The following is a 14,617-nucleotide window of genomic DNA, read 5'->3' as shown; positions in this document are numbered from 1 at the left end:
ACAGTATAAGTATTTATAAGTTCAAAGTTAAGTACATCTATGTATCAAAAAAAAAAGTGAAGGGCTTCCCTGGTGGCGCAGTGGTTGAGAGTCCACCTGCCGATGGAGGGGACATGGGTTCACGCCCCGGTCCGCGAAGATCCCACATGCCGCGGAGTGGCTGGGCCCGTGAGCCATGGCCGCTGAGCCTGCGCGTCCGCAGCCTGTGCTCCGCAGCGGGAGAGGCCACAACAGTGAGGGGCCCGCGTACCGGAAAAAAAATGAGCCAATGTTGGGCTCTGTATATAGCCCCCCCAAGTTGTTTATTTCTTCACAGCAGGCTAGGACCAATTAGCTCAAAAGCCTGCCTGCACTAAAGTCAAATTTTTACATATCTAGTTGTTTTAAGCATAGCCCAAATAAGCAGATTTTTAGCCATTTAGAGCTGCCTGCCTACCATGCATACTTCACCAAAGTGCACCCAACATCTGCTAGTCATAGATAAGATAAACCCTGTGGTTATAGACCCCAAGCTGCTGCTGCCCTTTGGAGTTTTCTGACCCAGAGGCTCTCTGTTAGGCAGCTGAGCACATCACATAAACATGTAGGTCCCCTCTCCTCTGGGAATTTCCTTGTCCTCTCCTTCCAGATGCCTCCCCTCCCTGCCCCTAAGTAGTCTCTGAATTATCAGGTTTTGTGCGGGACTTCCCCTGCCTGCAAACCTGTCAAAACTTGTCCAAATAAAGCTTGCCTGTGCTACTGCCACGTCACAGTCATGCCTTTTTCCTTGATCTGCCTTGAAAACCCTGAATGCCCTACACTGACATGTCATAGAAAAAGAACTACAGATAAAATATGTAAGAGACGCTTAACTTCAGGGATATGCCAATAAAGCCAGGATGAGACACCATTTAACTCCCATTTCATTGGCAAAAATCAAGAAGTCTCAAGTATTAGGGAAGATGTGGATGCTAGTAATTGCTAGGATTGTAAACTGGTATAACCACTTTGAATAAAGATTTGGCACTATCACACAGAGTTGAACACTGACATACCCAAAACCCATCAATTCCACTCCTAGGTAAATATACCCAAGAGAAAAGTTTGTATAGAAGAACCAAAAGGCAATGCTCATAGCAGCACAGTTGGAAAAAGCAAAACAAAAACAAAAAAACACCAACAACTGGAAATTGCGTAAATATTCAGCAGCCAGAGAATGGATAAATAATGGTACATTCACAAAATGATTTGTTATAGAGCAGTGAAAATGAATGAAATGCAACTTCACTCAACAAGAAGAATGAATCTTAGTGTTATGGTCAACATTTTTGTTCTCCCCCAAATTCATATGTTGAAATCCTAAGGCCCAATGGATGGTATTAGGAGGTGGGGCCTTTGGGAGGGGCTTAAGTCATGAGGGTGGAGCCCTCATGAATGGGATTGGAGTTCTTATAAAAGAGACCACACAGAGATCCCTAACTCCTTCTGCCATACAAGGAGAACTCTGCCAATAGGAAAAGGGCCCTTGCTATAACATGCTGGCACCCTGACTTCCAGCCTCTAGAACTGTGAGAAATAAATTTCTGTTGAAAAATCTGTTATTTGTTATAGCAGCCTGAACGGACTAAGTAACTTAGGAACGTGTTTGTTAAAATAAAAGTCCAGAACATTAGATGAAATTTCAAACACACACACACACAAAACTAATAAAAAAAAAAAGTGTTTAATAATGTATATAACTGTGAAAAGAAAGCAATATAAAAGTTGTGTAAACACAAGTCAGGATGGAGGTTACTTCTGAGGGGAAGGCAGAGGTAAAGGATGGCGACCACTTACAAGTACATTAAAATTATTGATAATATTTTAGTTCTTGGGGTGGCAAACTGGGGAGTTAAAGGTGATGTTCATTATAACATTTAAAAAATATTTAATTTGAACGTGCCACACAAGGAATACTTATTATAGTGTATTACTAAGTAATTCTGTGTACTTGATATCCATTTAAAAAAAAAAAAAAGATAGTACCCACATACCGTCTCAGGCCTTCCGGCCCAACTACGTTATAAACGACTGAAGAGTTTAATCAAGGCCATGAGCAAAAATATAACATCCCAAACCCAAGTACCTACTCCCCACCGTGCCTACGACAACGCCATTAACAGATCAGTAAAAACCCAAGGAAGGCAGCAACAAAATCCTAGCTTAACTAGGACGCAAACAAAAGAGGGAGGAATCACGTGGTGCTCCCTCCCACGCCCGGCGCGCCAATGATGTCACCAATCCGCGACCGGGCCATTGATTCCCGACTGAAGGTAGAGAGGGCTACGTGGTGGGGGAGGGCGGGGAAGGGTCCCGGCGCCAGTGGCAGTCTCTGGTGTCGCGCTGTGTCCCAGAGAATTACAAGACCCGGTAAGAGGCTTTTCCCTTCCCCGCTATCACCTTCTGTGGCCTGAACGCCCGGCTCGCGCCGCCGCTCCAGTGTCCGGCGCTACTGTAAGGGGGAGCGCAGGGGCGCCCGGTTGGGCTCTGAGTGTGGCCGCAGGGCCAGGTGGGGAGGCGGGGGTCGGGGGCAGCGGCGGGGCTCAGCAGCCTTGCGGGGAGGCGGGCGCCGGGGGCCAAGTGCTTGTTTGCGGGTGTTTGTGCTCCCGGGTGTGCGCGGGTGTGGGCGGCAGAGGCTGCGCACGGATGCTCTGGCGCTCGTGCCAGGCGGAACCGAACAGCTGGGTACCAAAGGCCCTTGTCTCCCTCTCGCCAACTCCCTCCCCTGGGGGAGAGTGACTGGAGAGCTAGGCGCCTGGGACTCGTTCAGGTCCGCGTCTTCCTGCGCCTTCTCCCTTGACTGCATAGGCCCGCGCCTCATCCCTGGGATAATATCCGCAGCCCTTGGCGTGCCTTATACAGGGAAGGCGTAGGCGTCCGCGGTGGAGAGCCCACTGCGGGGTCACGGCCACTGCGTTCTGCCTCGGTGTGGCCTTGGTGCAGGAGGCCTAGTTGCGTCACCTCCCCTTCCTTCATCTGCTTGGCTTGATTCTTGGGTCCCGCTAGAGGGTAAGCCTGCCTCAGGTGTGCCGTGTTGGTGTCAGAGTTTGGGAAACTTGCCTTTCAAAGAGGCATATGCACCTGTCATTGGGTTTTAAACGCAGTGTCGGGGAGTCCCAGCCTGCGGTTGGGGAGGGAACAGAGCCTAAGCTGCTAAGGGAGAAGATTTGCACACAGAGGCCTACACAGTGACTGCTGTTGGAGAGGGAGGCCGGATTGCTAGAACAGGTCACTGGGAGCCGAGAACGTCGGAGCAACAAATTGTCGAGCAAATGCGAGTGATGATGCCAGTTTCTTAACTAAAGAAGGACGGTTCCCGTCGTTGCAGATTTTGAGATATCTTTCCCGTTATTTCATTATTTCACAGACAGCTGGGTGTGCTTGCTGTATGGGAGGCAGGGAACAGAGTGGAAAGGGGGCATGACTTTTGGGAGTCTGGTCTGCGTTTGCCAGCTGTGTGACAGTGAGTGAGTTATTTAACCTTTCTACTCCTACTTGGTCTTATCTACAAAATGAGGATAATTATATCTACCTTACAGGGTTGTTGTCAGAATTTGAAGTGTCTAGCTATTATTAGTAAGGGCCCAGCACCCATGACTTGAACTTGCTCCCTTGCTGAAGGTTTCCCATTGGTACAGCTGCTTGAAAAGCAGGGGAGTGTTTTGCTATTCTGTGTGCTTGCTATTCTGCCAAATATGATAAAGCAGACTTGCGGTGGCGGGGGAGACTCAAAACCCATAATCTCTCTACAATAGACCATAACATTTTAAAACTGGAAGAAGCCTTACTTTACTCTCTTAATTATAGCTTCTCTTTATTGAGCACATGCTATGTGTGTGACCCTGTACTGAGCTCTCAACATACACTAATTTCTTTAATCCCTCCGGCAGCCCAATGCTATAATAAGTATTATCCCCATTTTACAGATGCAGAAGGTGAGCTTAGCCAACCAAGTTCCTGACACTATTTAATGGCAGAACTGAAACTTGAACCCAGGCCCTCAGACTATGTAGGGTTTGGGTCTTGTTATTTCTCAGTGACTAGAATCCTGGCAGTGTGAGGTGTAGTGGGGGAAGGGAGGCATAAGCAGAGTTTAGAGGGCCGGTATTTGCTGTAAGAATAACATCTCAAATTGCCCAGTGGTAAATTACCTTTTATTTTACATTTTACCCAGCATTGTCCAGATGCGAAGCAAGATTTAACCTTTTCACCCAGAGAAAAGTGGGCAAAGTAGATATGGGCGCACAGTGCTGGGATAGTGGGCAAACAGTAGGTATTTGGTAAATGTCTGTGGAAAGAAGAAAAAATCTTGAGGTATTGTTACGTCTGCCAGAAGGAGACCCATTGCTAACACACACAGTTTCCTTTAAGCTAGCTATTTTTATACTGTTACACAGTGTAATATGAGCATCTTTCTGATTCATGGATTTAAAGATTTGAAGCTGTGTTTCAGACCAAGACTGGTATTATTATCTGTGACCAACTGATTTGAGTTTGTGTGAACAACAGGGTCTGAGCCCCTTTTGGGCTTCTGTAGTGATCTCTTGAGATACAGCAGTTTATTTTGCTATAACATCTGTTAGACTTGGACCATAGTGGATACAGCTGCTTGAGTTAAGTTTCCTGGAGAACACTGGATGATGGTTTGGTATCAGGGATAAAGAGTTCAAAATATTAAGTTTGTCACAAAATTAAGCATTTGAGAAAGATCTGTGACGGATGTGCATTAATGTGGTAATGGTAAACGGGTTTTAAACAGATGATATTCTTGGTGTTTTTGATCAGTCATTCTGTGTTGGTTCTCAGTCTGAAGATGACTTAGGGCTGTCTGGTGAATTATTAGGAATGCAGAAAGGTTTATATAACCCATCCATATAGATTGTGACAAGTAAACTCTCAGTTCCTCCACCCAAGGAGCTTTCGTTGCTGCTTCTATACCCTCCCAGATGCCTTGAAGCCACCTATTTCATCATGTTTATCAAACTTAATGGGAGAGACCCTTTAACATAATTTATCCTCCCTTTCCCTCTGTACCCCACCACCACCACACACAGAGTGAAGTTCTTTCCCCAGAAGGGGGTATATTAATCTAGTTGCAAATGGCAGAAGCCTAATGTAAACTAACATAAGCAAAAAAGTGTTGATCATTTAACTAGGAGGTCCAAATGTGAGCTTCAGGCATGGCTGGATCATGAGGCTGAAATGATGTCATGAGGACTCTCTTCGCCCTGCCTTTCTCTGCTTCTTTTTGTTTATTGCCCTCATTCTTTCCTGCTGTTTTCTCCGTACATAGTGAAAAAGGTGACTCTTGGCAGCCCCAAGCCTATGATCTTACAGCTGTCTTCTAGCATTGTAAACTAATCATGTGGACAAGGAGCTAGGGATGCCACGTTTAGACAGATCTGTGTCACAGACCCACTTTTGAGATGAAGGAGTAAAATTTCCTTCCATAACCACATGGGATGGGGAAGTGCAGAGGTACTAGGCAGGTGAAAACAACAGATGATTACTGTAAGTGTGTGTGTATACATAGACATATGTGCTGACATGTGTGCTTATATCCCCCTTCTTTGTGGCCTTTCCAGAGCCTTCCAACTGGAATGGATCCACGTGGTTTTGTTTGTCCATCACACGTTGTTATTTTGTTGTGGCATTGATCATGTTCTTTTCATCCCTTCCGCTCCTTTGCATCTGCTGTTTGTGCGTGCACGTGTGTACACACACACACACACACACACACACACTGTTTTGTTTGACTGACTTCCTTTTGGATTCAGGTCATGCTTCTCTTCTCAGAAGCCTTCCTTGACCTCCATCAACGAGGAAGTCACATCCCCTGAGCACAGCCCTACTGTGGATTTGATTTCTGTTTGATAACTGTCTATTTCCTAGTCAGTTCTCCACTAGACTGAGAGCCCCTTGAAGACAGAGGTGCTCTTTGCTTTGTATTCCTTATCTCCTTCTTAGCTGTGTTATTTTTATTCTTAGCACTTACAACCAGTTGACACTGTATATTTGTTCGTTGCCTGTCTTCTCACTGAAACATCAGCTTCATGAAAATAACGAGGAAAGGAATTTTTATTTTGTTTACTGCTGTATCTCTAGGGCCTAGGATGTGCCTGGCACATAGTATGTGCTTAATAAATGTTTATTAAATGAATGAATGAAAATCTGCCCATAGGGAGAAAATGCTGCCATGGTGTTGATGAGGATCCAATCTGCATGATAGATACAGTTCTCACTGTAAATGTCTGTAAATGCAAGTACTATGGGTGCCATCTCAGAAAGGCAGAATCTCTCTCCCCATGTGCATCTGAACCTACAGAGGTGAAGGGTTAGGCCCCAAGGAGCAGCCACCTGGAAATTCCACCCTGTGAGATATTTCACCCCCCTCAAACTCTTCTGAACTATGATAGATTGTATATTAAGGCTTTTTTTTTTTTTTGTAGTTTGAGTCTTTTTTTTCCTTAGAGTATTTATCTCTCTTTTTTTTTTTTTCTAATTTTATTTATTTTTGGCTGTGCTGGGTCCTCATTGCTGCACGCGGGCTCTCTCTAGTTGTGGTGCGCGGGCTTCTCGTTGCGGTGGCCTCTCCCTTTGAGGAGCATGGCCTCTAGGAGTGTGGGCTTCAGTAGTTGCAGCACGCGGGTCCTAGAGTACACGGGCTTCAGTAGTTGTGGCTGGTGGACTTAGTTGCTCCGCGGCATGTGGGAATCTTCCCGGACCAGGGCTTGAACCCGTGTCCCCTGCATTGGCAGGCGGATTCTTAACAATTGCGCACAAGGGAAGTCCCGGAGTATTTATCTTTAAAACATTCCCTTGAGCACTTACAATGTGCCAGACATGGTTTTAAGTCCCTTAACAACTTATTCTTTGACTGGAGTTTGGGGATCAAGGTTGTGAACTTTAAAACTTTTTTTTTCTTTTTAAATACAAAAACACTCAAAAGAGGCTAAAAAAAATCCAAACTAGAAAATTATAAAAGAAATGAGACCCCTCTCCATCCAGCTCATCTCACCCTCCAGAGGTAGAGCTACTACTAATAGCTTGATGTGTGTCTCCTCCCTTACCTTTTCTTAGGCCTTTTTAGTCAAAGCTGTTAAATAAAATACACTCCATCTTGTTGTCATTGTTTGATTTTCACCCAGATGCAGCCATGTTCTACATGCTGATCTGCACCTTTCCTTTTCCGTAGCTGTCTTCAATGTGCTTCTGCTGCACCTACCACTACTCCCCAGGGAGAGCACCCTGCCTCGGGGTGAGTGGCATAGCCGGATGGGGGACTTGCAGCCCAGAGTGCAGTCTGTCCTTCAGGACAGGGGCTGCTTGGGTGTTAGTCTTCCGCCCTCTCCCAGGGAGGGCCCAATTCCGCATCCATCTTCCTGGGTACTGTTGTGCCTTATCTTATCTTATTTTAACCTACCCATGCCACACCCACCCCCCCCCAACAAAAATAGCAGAGGGAGGATACCCTTTTGTTTCTTGTTTTAACACACAAAAAGTAGTTCTCATACAATTAGAGGCTTGAGGTGAAAGGGCTATTGTTTAACCCCACACTCACCCCCATACATCTGGGCCCCCGCTTCTACCCAGCTGCAATACCTTCTTGTAGTGCTTAGTCCTCATTTGCTTCCTAAAAAGTGAATATGAGTTTATACAGCAATGCCTGACCATTCGCTGTGCCTCTGTCTCACCCTGCCTTCTCCAGGACTGGGTATTTTAACGGAAAGAGGAAAATCTTAGCTAGATTGAAAAATGGTGTCTCATTTTAATTTGCATTTTTTGTTATGATTAAGTTTGAATCAAATATTTTTTAGAGTATGCAAATACTCTAAAAAATATGAGTATATGCTCATTGTAAAAAACAAACAAAAAACTCTTATTTGCTGTAAATATTCTTCCAGTCGGTTGTTTGCCATCTAATTTTGGCTTTATCATTAAACATACAAAACCTGTTTTTCATTCTTCTGCAGACAGATTTTGTCCTTTTTGATTTCTTCCTTTGCTTGTAAGCTTAAAAATATTTTTTCTTCATTTTGTGTTCTAAAGGTTTGCTTTTTGACATATGACTTTGAAAAGCTAATATTCAGTTTTATTTCAGATTTGAACAAGGTATTTGATGAAAATATTGTACAATATTTTAAATAAAAGCAGTTTTTTGTGGGTTTTTTTGCGGTACGTGGGCCTCTCACGGTTGTGGCCTCTCCCGTTGCAGAGCACAGGCTCCGGACGCACAGGCTCAGCGGCCATGGCTCACGAGCCCAGCCGCCCCGCGGCATGTGGGATCTTCCCGGACCGGGGCACGAACCCGTGTTCTCTGCATCGGCAGGCGGACTCTCAACCACTGCGCCACTAGGGAAGCCCATAAAAGCAGTTTTACTTAGATAAAGGTCTATGTTTTGTTTTTTGTAAATTTATTTATATATTTATTTTTGGCTGTGTTGGGTCTTCGTTGCTGCGCACGGGCTTTCTCTAGTTGTGGCGAGTGGGGCTACTTTTCATTGCGGTGTGCGGGCTTCTTATTGCGGTGGCTTCTCTTGTTGCGGAGAATGGTGTCTAGGTGCGCAGACTTCAGTAGTTGTGGCTCGCGGGCTCAGTAGTTGTGGCTTGTGAGCTCTAGAGTGCAGTCTCAGTAGTTGTAGCGCACGGGCTTAGTTGCTCCGTGGCATGTGGGATCTTCCCGGACCAGGGCTTGAATCTGTGTCCCCTGCATTGACAGACAGATTCTTCACCACTGTGCCACCAGGGAAGTCCTATGTTTTGTTTTAAAGATACTTACATTAGTGCGTATGTATCATTTATTTTTCCTTTTTTAAATTTAGCAGAATATCAAAGCTTGCTCCACAAAACTGAGTTCGAATGTATGTATAATTCTCATCATTTTAATGTTCTTAAGCGTTTCAATAAATTGCTACATGAGATGTTTATCTGTTGCTGTTGATCTGGTTTAAAGAAGCACTCTTATTCTGTTAGCAACATCTAGGTGTATAGCCAAGATGATGAATTTAGCCTCTTCCCGTTCACCTGTCTCACCATTTCCCTCTCTTTTTGAGATGTAATTATATACAGTAAAAATATTTAATGAATATGCTATGGTATTCATTGAATACCATTCAATAAATTTTGACAAATACATATACCCATTTAATCACCATCCAAATCAAGAAAATAAAGGATTTCCATCACCCCAGAAAGTTCCCTCGTGCACCTTTCTAGTCACCACTGTCCCCAAAGGCTACCACTCTTCTGATGTCTATCACCATAGATCAGTTTTGCCTGTTCTAAAACATCATATCAATAGAACTATATAATATGTACTTTATGTGTGGCTTCTTTTAGTGAGCTTCAGCCATGTTGCAGTATCCACTGTATGTATATACATTAGTCATTTATTCATTCATCAGTTGATGTGCTTTGAGGTTGTTTCCAGTTGGCGGCTATCAGGAATAAAGCTCTAGGAACATTCTTTTTTTCTTTTTTTTAATTGTGGTGAAAAACACATAAAATTTACCAAATTAACCATTTTTAAGTGTACAGTTCAGTAGTAGTATGTATATTCACATGGTGAAAAGTTCAGATCTCCAGAACACTTTCATTTTGCAAATCTGAAACTCTGCACCCATTAAACAACTCCCCCTTTCCCCTTCTCCCTACCCCTGGTTCCATAAACATTCTTGTATAAGTCTTTTTGTAGCTATCTCTTTTCATTTTCCTTAGGCAAGTACCCAGAAGTATAGCGGCTGAGTCATACATAGGGTGTTTACATATTTAGCCTTAGAAGAAATTGCCAAACAGTTTTCCAAAGTGGTTGTACCATTTTACATTCCCACCATGAGAGTGTATGAGAGTTCTACTTGCTCCATATCCTCACCATTAGATATTATGAGGGGTTTTTTTAGTTTTATTTTAGCCATTCTAATAGCTATGAAGTGGCGTCTCATTGTGGTTTTATCACAGCATATCTTAATCATTATTTACATGGCTATTTCCATTATTAGACTGAGCTTCTTAAGGGCAAGGTTCATGCAATACATAGTTATCTTTTTCTTATTAACTTTTCCCCTTTATTTTGAGTGTGATAGATGCTTTATTATAGAAGACTTGAAAATTGAAGAAACTATTAAAATGAATATCCCTGGTAACCCTACTTCTCAGATATCATCATTAACATTTTGGTGTCTTTTGTGCAGTGTTGTGTTGGTTAGCCCACAGATAGGGCAGTTCCAGGGTAGATTGATTCAGCAACTCAGAGTTGTCCCAGCCCTCTAGTCTGCCATCCTCAGGGCATCATTTATTCATATCAAGGAACCTTTGTGACAGAAAGCCCCTGACAGGCTTCCTTTGTGTTTTGTTGGCCAGAGTTGTATCACATGTATCACTGGCAAGAGGAATGGAATTGCCAAAACCAAGTTAGATTAGACTAATCACAGTCCTCCCTCTGGGTCTGGGGAGGGAGCCTGGCCTTCTCAGATGAATGTGGACAGAATCAGGGTTCTCTCAGAAGGGAAGGCAGACTTCTAGGGTAGGCACTCAGCACTGTCTGCCACCTGGGCATATTGTTTTTCAAAGCCGAAATTGTTCTCTATTTAAATTTTATGTCTTTCCACTTATTATGAACTAAACATCTTCCATGGCATTAACTCTTTGTAAATGTCACTTTTATGTATTGTATAATTTACTACTGTACCAGAATCTACTTGACTGTGTCTCTAGTTTTGGACATTAAATCTATTTTCAATTTTTTGCTATTGTAAACAATTCTGTAGGGAGCTTAAATTTCTGTACTAGATTTCAAATTATCTTCCTCAAGGTAGATTTTTATGATTGGACCATTAATTACACTTATTAATAATTATGTAGCAATATGATTACATATTAATAATGATTGCTGATTATTAAATGAGGTTATTAACATATTTAAGACTTCTGACGCACATTGTCCAATTGCTTTGTAAAAAAAAGCATCTTAGTCTTACTGTCATAGGGTAGAACGCCTATTTCTCCTCCTTTCCTTATTTTTTTACTTTTCTCCCTCCTCTTTCTTTCATTCAATCATTAATGTATATTCCTTTGACAGATATGTTGAATACCTTTTATAGCCAAAGCACTGTGCTGGGTCATGGGGGGTACAAGGCTAGTACTGCTCAGGACAGACAGACAAAGATCATGCAATTGTGTAACTACAGCTACTGATAAGGATTATGAAGGAAGCTTCCTAGTGTTACGGATACTATAAACTCTATATGCCGTCTGGCATAGGGACAGGACTGGAGGAGAAAACAGTCTACGACTTGGCTTTTTTGAGGCTGCAGGAGTGCTCTGTGGCTATTGGGCAAACAGGATGGAAGGTGCCTTTTGTGAAGTATGGGAGGATAGGCTTGGCTGGAGAGTGGGAGTGCACAGCCAACCTTGTTACGGACTTGGGCCTTTATCCCAAGAGTAACATATAGCCAATAAAGGGTTAAAGAAGGGAGGTGATGGTGACCTAACCATCTTTGAGAACATTTTGGAGGGGGTCAGAGGGGATTCCTAGAGTCAAAGATTAGATTGTGAAGGTAGCCATGGAATCTCCCCACCTGGCACTGGGTCATTTTTTTTAATTGCTAATTTTCTGAATGAAAACGTAAAACGTTTTACAAGTGTAACTGAATATTCCCCCAAGCATTTGACAGGCATTTGCACTTCCTTTTTTGGGAATTGGCTTTTTATCTACTGCAGAGTTAGTGGGGGCAGTGTAATGGCCAAGAGCATCCGCTCTGGAGCCAAAATGCCTGAGTCTGAATCCTGGCTCAGCCTGTACTGGCTGTGTTATCTCGAACAACTTTGGTCTACCTCAGCCTTTCATGCTGTAACATGGGGACAGCAACAGTGTACCTCTCTCATAAGGTGGTTGTGAAAATTAAAAGATAAAGTACAGGGACTTCCCTGGTGGTCCAGTGGCTAAGACTCCATGCTCCCAATGCAGAGGATCTGGGTTTGATCCCTGGTCAGGGAACTAGATCCCACATGCATGCCGCAACTCAGAGTTCACATGCCTCAACTAAGGAGCCCGTGAGCCGGTGCAACCAGAAAAATAAATAAATAAAAAATAGGGCTTCCCTGGTGGCGCAGTGGTTGAGAGTCCGCCAGCCGATGCAGGGGACGCAGGTTCGTGCCCCGGTCAGGGAAGATCCCACATGCTGTGGAGCGGCTGGGCCCGTGAGCCATGGCCACTGAGCCTGTGTGTCCAGAGCCTGTGCTCCGCAGCGGGAGAGGCCGCGACAGTGAGAGGCCCGCGCACTGCGATGAAAAGTGGCCCCCGCTTGACGCAACTGGGGAAAGCCCTCGCACGGAAACGGAGACCCAACACAGCCAAAAATAAATAAACAAACAAACAATAAATAAATAAATAAAAGATAAACTACAGTGCTGGCCCATATGAGCACTCCATATGTACATGCTGTCTTATCTAGGTATGTGGGCTTTATATATACACATATACATATTAACTCTGTCCTGTGTGTGATGTGTTGTAACTGTGATTCCCTGTCCATTTTAATTTTTTTATTAATGTCTCTTTTTAAAAACTTTTTTCTGTGAACATTTTCAAACATCACGTCACTATTTTGAAGTACAAAAATATATCTGCAGTGAACAGATGTCGGTCTTCTCCTTTGTGATGTCTTCCATTGCTGTGAAACAGGTCAAGTCATACACAAAGACTTTGGTTTTTAGTATTTTTATTTAAAATACTTCACAAATAATCCTTTAATCCATTTGTAATTTATTTTGGTTTATTAATATAAGGCAAGACTCTGAATAGATCTTTCTTTCCAAAAAGCCTATCAATTAGCCAAGTTCCATCTATAGACTAATCCTTCTTCCCCTCACTGCTGCTTTTGGCTCCTATCATGCATTGGATCTGTACACACACTTGGGTCTATTGGGGGGAAAGTGGTTCTGCTCTATTAGGCTGTAGCTCCATTCCTGTATTATACCAGTACTGCTTTGATTTAATCAGTATGGCTGTCCTCTTTTAAAAAATATTTTGGCTATTCTTGCCTGTTTGTTCTTGCACTTGAACTTTAATCATTTTGTCAGGTATCCACTCCTTACTGCCCCTAAGCTCACTAGAATTTGCAATAAACTGTTATTTAATTTGGCACTAATTGGCGTTCATAAACTATTCCGCCATCACATTTGGAGCTGGTGTATCCTTCTACTTAAAACAGGTATTCCTCAACAGAGTTTTGTACTTTTCCACGTGTAGGCTCTTCACATTTCTTAGGATTATTCCCAGATGTTTCCCTTTTCTTTTTTAATGCTTTATTTGCTGTTAAGAATATAGTATTTTGGGGCTTCCCTGGTGGCGCAGTGGTTGAGAGTCCGCCTGCCGATGCAGGGGACACGGGTTCGTGCCCCGGTCCGGGAGGATCCCACATGCCGCGGAGTGGCTGGGCCCGTGAGCCATGGCCGCTGAGCGTGCGTGTCCGGAGCCAGAGGCCACAACAGTGAGAGGCCCGCGTACTGCAAAAAAAAAAAAAAAAAAGAATATAGTATTTTTCATATAAGGAAGGGTTGTGTTTTGTATATTTCTCTTATATCCAGCCATATTACTTAACTGATGGTGGTCCAAGAGTTTTCATTTAATCTTCTTGGATCAACAAGGGTTATGATATTATCATCTGCAAATAATGTTTTTCTTTCCTTTTTTAATAGTTTTCTCTTATTTCTGTTTTGTGTTATAGAATATGCTGGGATCTTCAAAATAATGTTAAATACCATATCTCTGATTCTAAGACCATTGAGCATAAGAACATGCTATCAATTTAATAATAGCTTTTAGGGGCTACTAGTCAAAATATACTGATACATAATATAAATGCATGTAATTCACATCCCAATATCAGAAAAGTTTGGAGTACATCTCAGAATTAAGGAGATAACAGTGGTAATGATGGCCCTCCTTATTTTATTTCTTATTTTAGTGGGAATGCCTAACTATTCCATTTTAAATATGATATTGGCTCTCAGTTTATGATAGGTAGTCTTTGTTATATTACAGAAATATCCTTTTCTTCAAATAAAACAAAAAGCTCTAGTTCTGCTGGACAGTAATGAGAAGGCTGTACTGTTTGGTTTAACAAAAAAGTGGAAATTGTGGCTGTGCACATCGTCTGTGCCAGCTGGTCTGCTGGTCTGTTGCTGCCTTTTTCCTTGATAGCCCCAAATACAGAAATCCCTGGCTGCACAGCAAGGTCTGTGCTAGTCCTGTACCCAGAGCTCCCTGATGTGCACAGCCTTTCGAGGATGGTGTATTAGTTTCCTACAGCTGCAGTAACAAATTACCACAGATTTGGTGGCTTAAAACCATAGAAATTTATTCTCTCACAGTTCTGGAGGCTAGAAATCTGAAGTCAGTTCACTGGGAGGAAGTCGAGGTGTTGCAGGGCTGTGCTCCCTCCAGAGCCTCTCCGGGAGAATCGGTCCTTGCCCCTGCCAGCTTCTGGTGGCTGCCTGCATTGCTTGACTTGTGGCCTTATCACTCCAGCCTTCAAGGCCAGTGTCTTCAAATCTCTCTCTGCTACGTCTTCACTGTCTTCACGCACCTTCTCCTCTG

General features: G+C 43.2%; 1 protein-coding gene across 3 annotated transcripts in view; it reads left to right on the top strand.

Moving 5' to 3' along the window:
- Positions 1–2,241: 2,241 nt before the first annotated feature.
- Positions 2,242–14,617, top strand: part of ADAR (adenosine deaminase RNA specific) — a 39,931-nt gene continuing 27,555 nt past the window's right edge. For 2 of the 3 annotated variants that reach the window (XM_079944722.1, XM_079944724.1), the window contains exon 1: positions 2,242–2,291. In XM_079944722.1, the coding sequence (XP_079800848.1) occupies positions 2,247–2,291 (45 nt within the window). In that variant the 5' untranslated portion in view covers positions 2,242–2,246. The other variant, XM_079944725.1, reaches the window with a different exon arrangement.

The sequence above is a fragment of the Stenella coeruleoalba genome, assembly GCF_951394435.1.
Source record: "Stenella coeruleoalba genome assembly, chromosome: 1".
In the NCBI taxonomy this organism is placed as follows: domain Eukaryota; kingdom Metazoa; phylum Chordata; class Mammalia; order Artiodactyla; family Delphinidae; genus Stenella; species Stenella coeruleoalba.
Note: the sequence above shows the minus strand (reverse complement) of the source record. Positions and strands in the feature narration are given on the sequence as shown.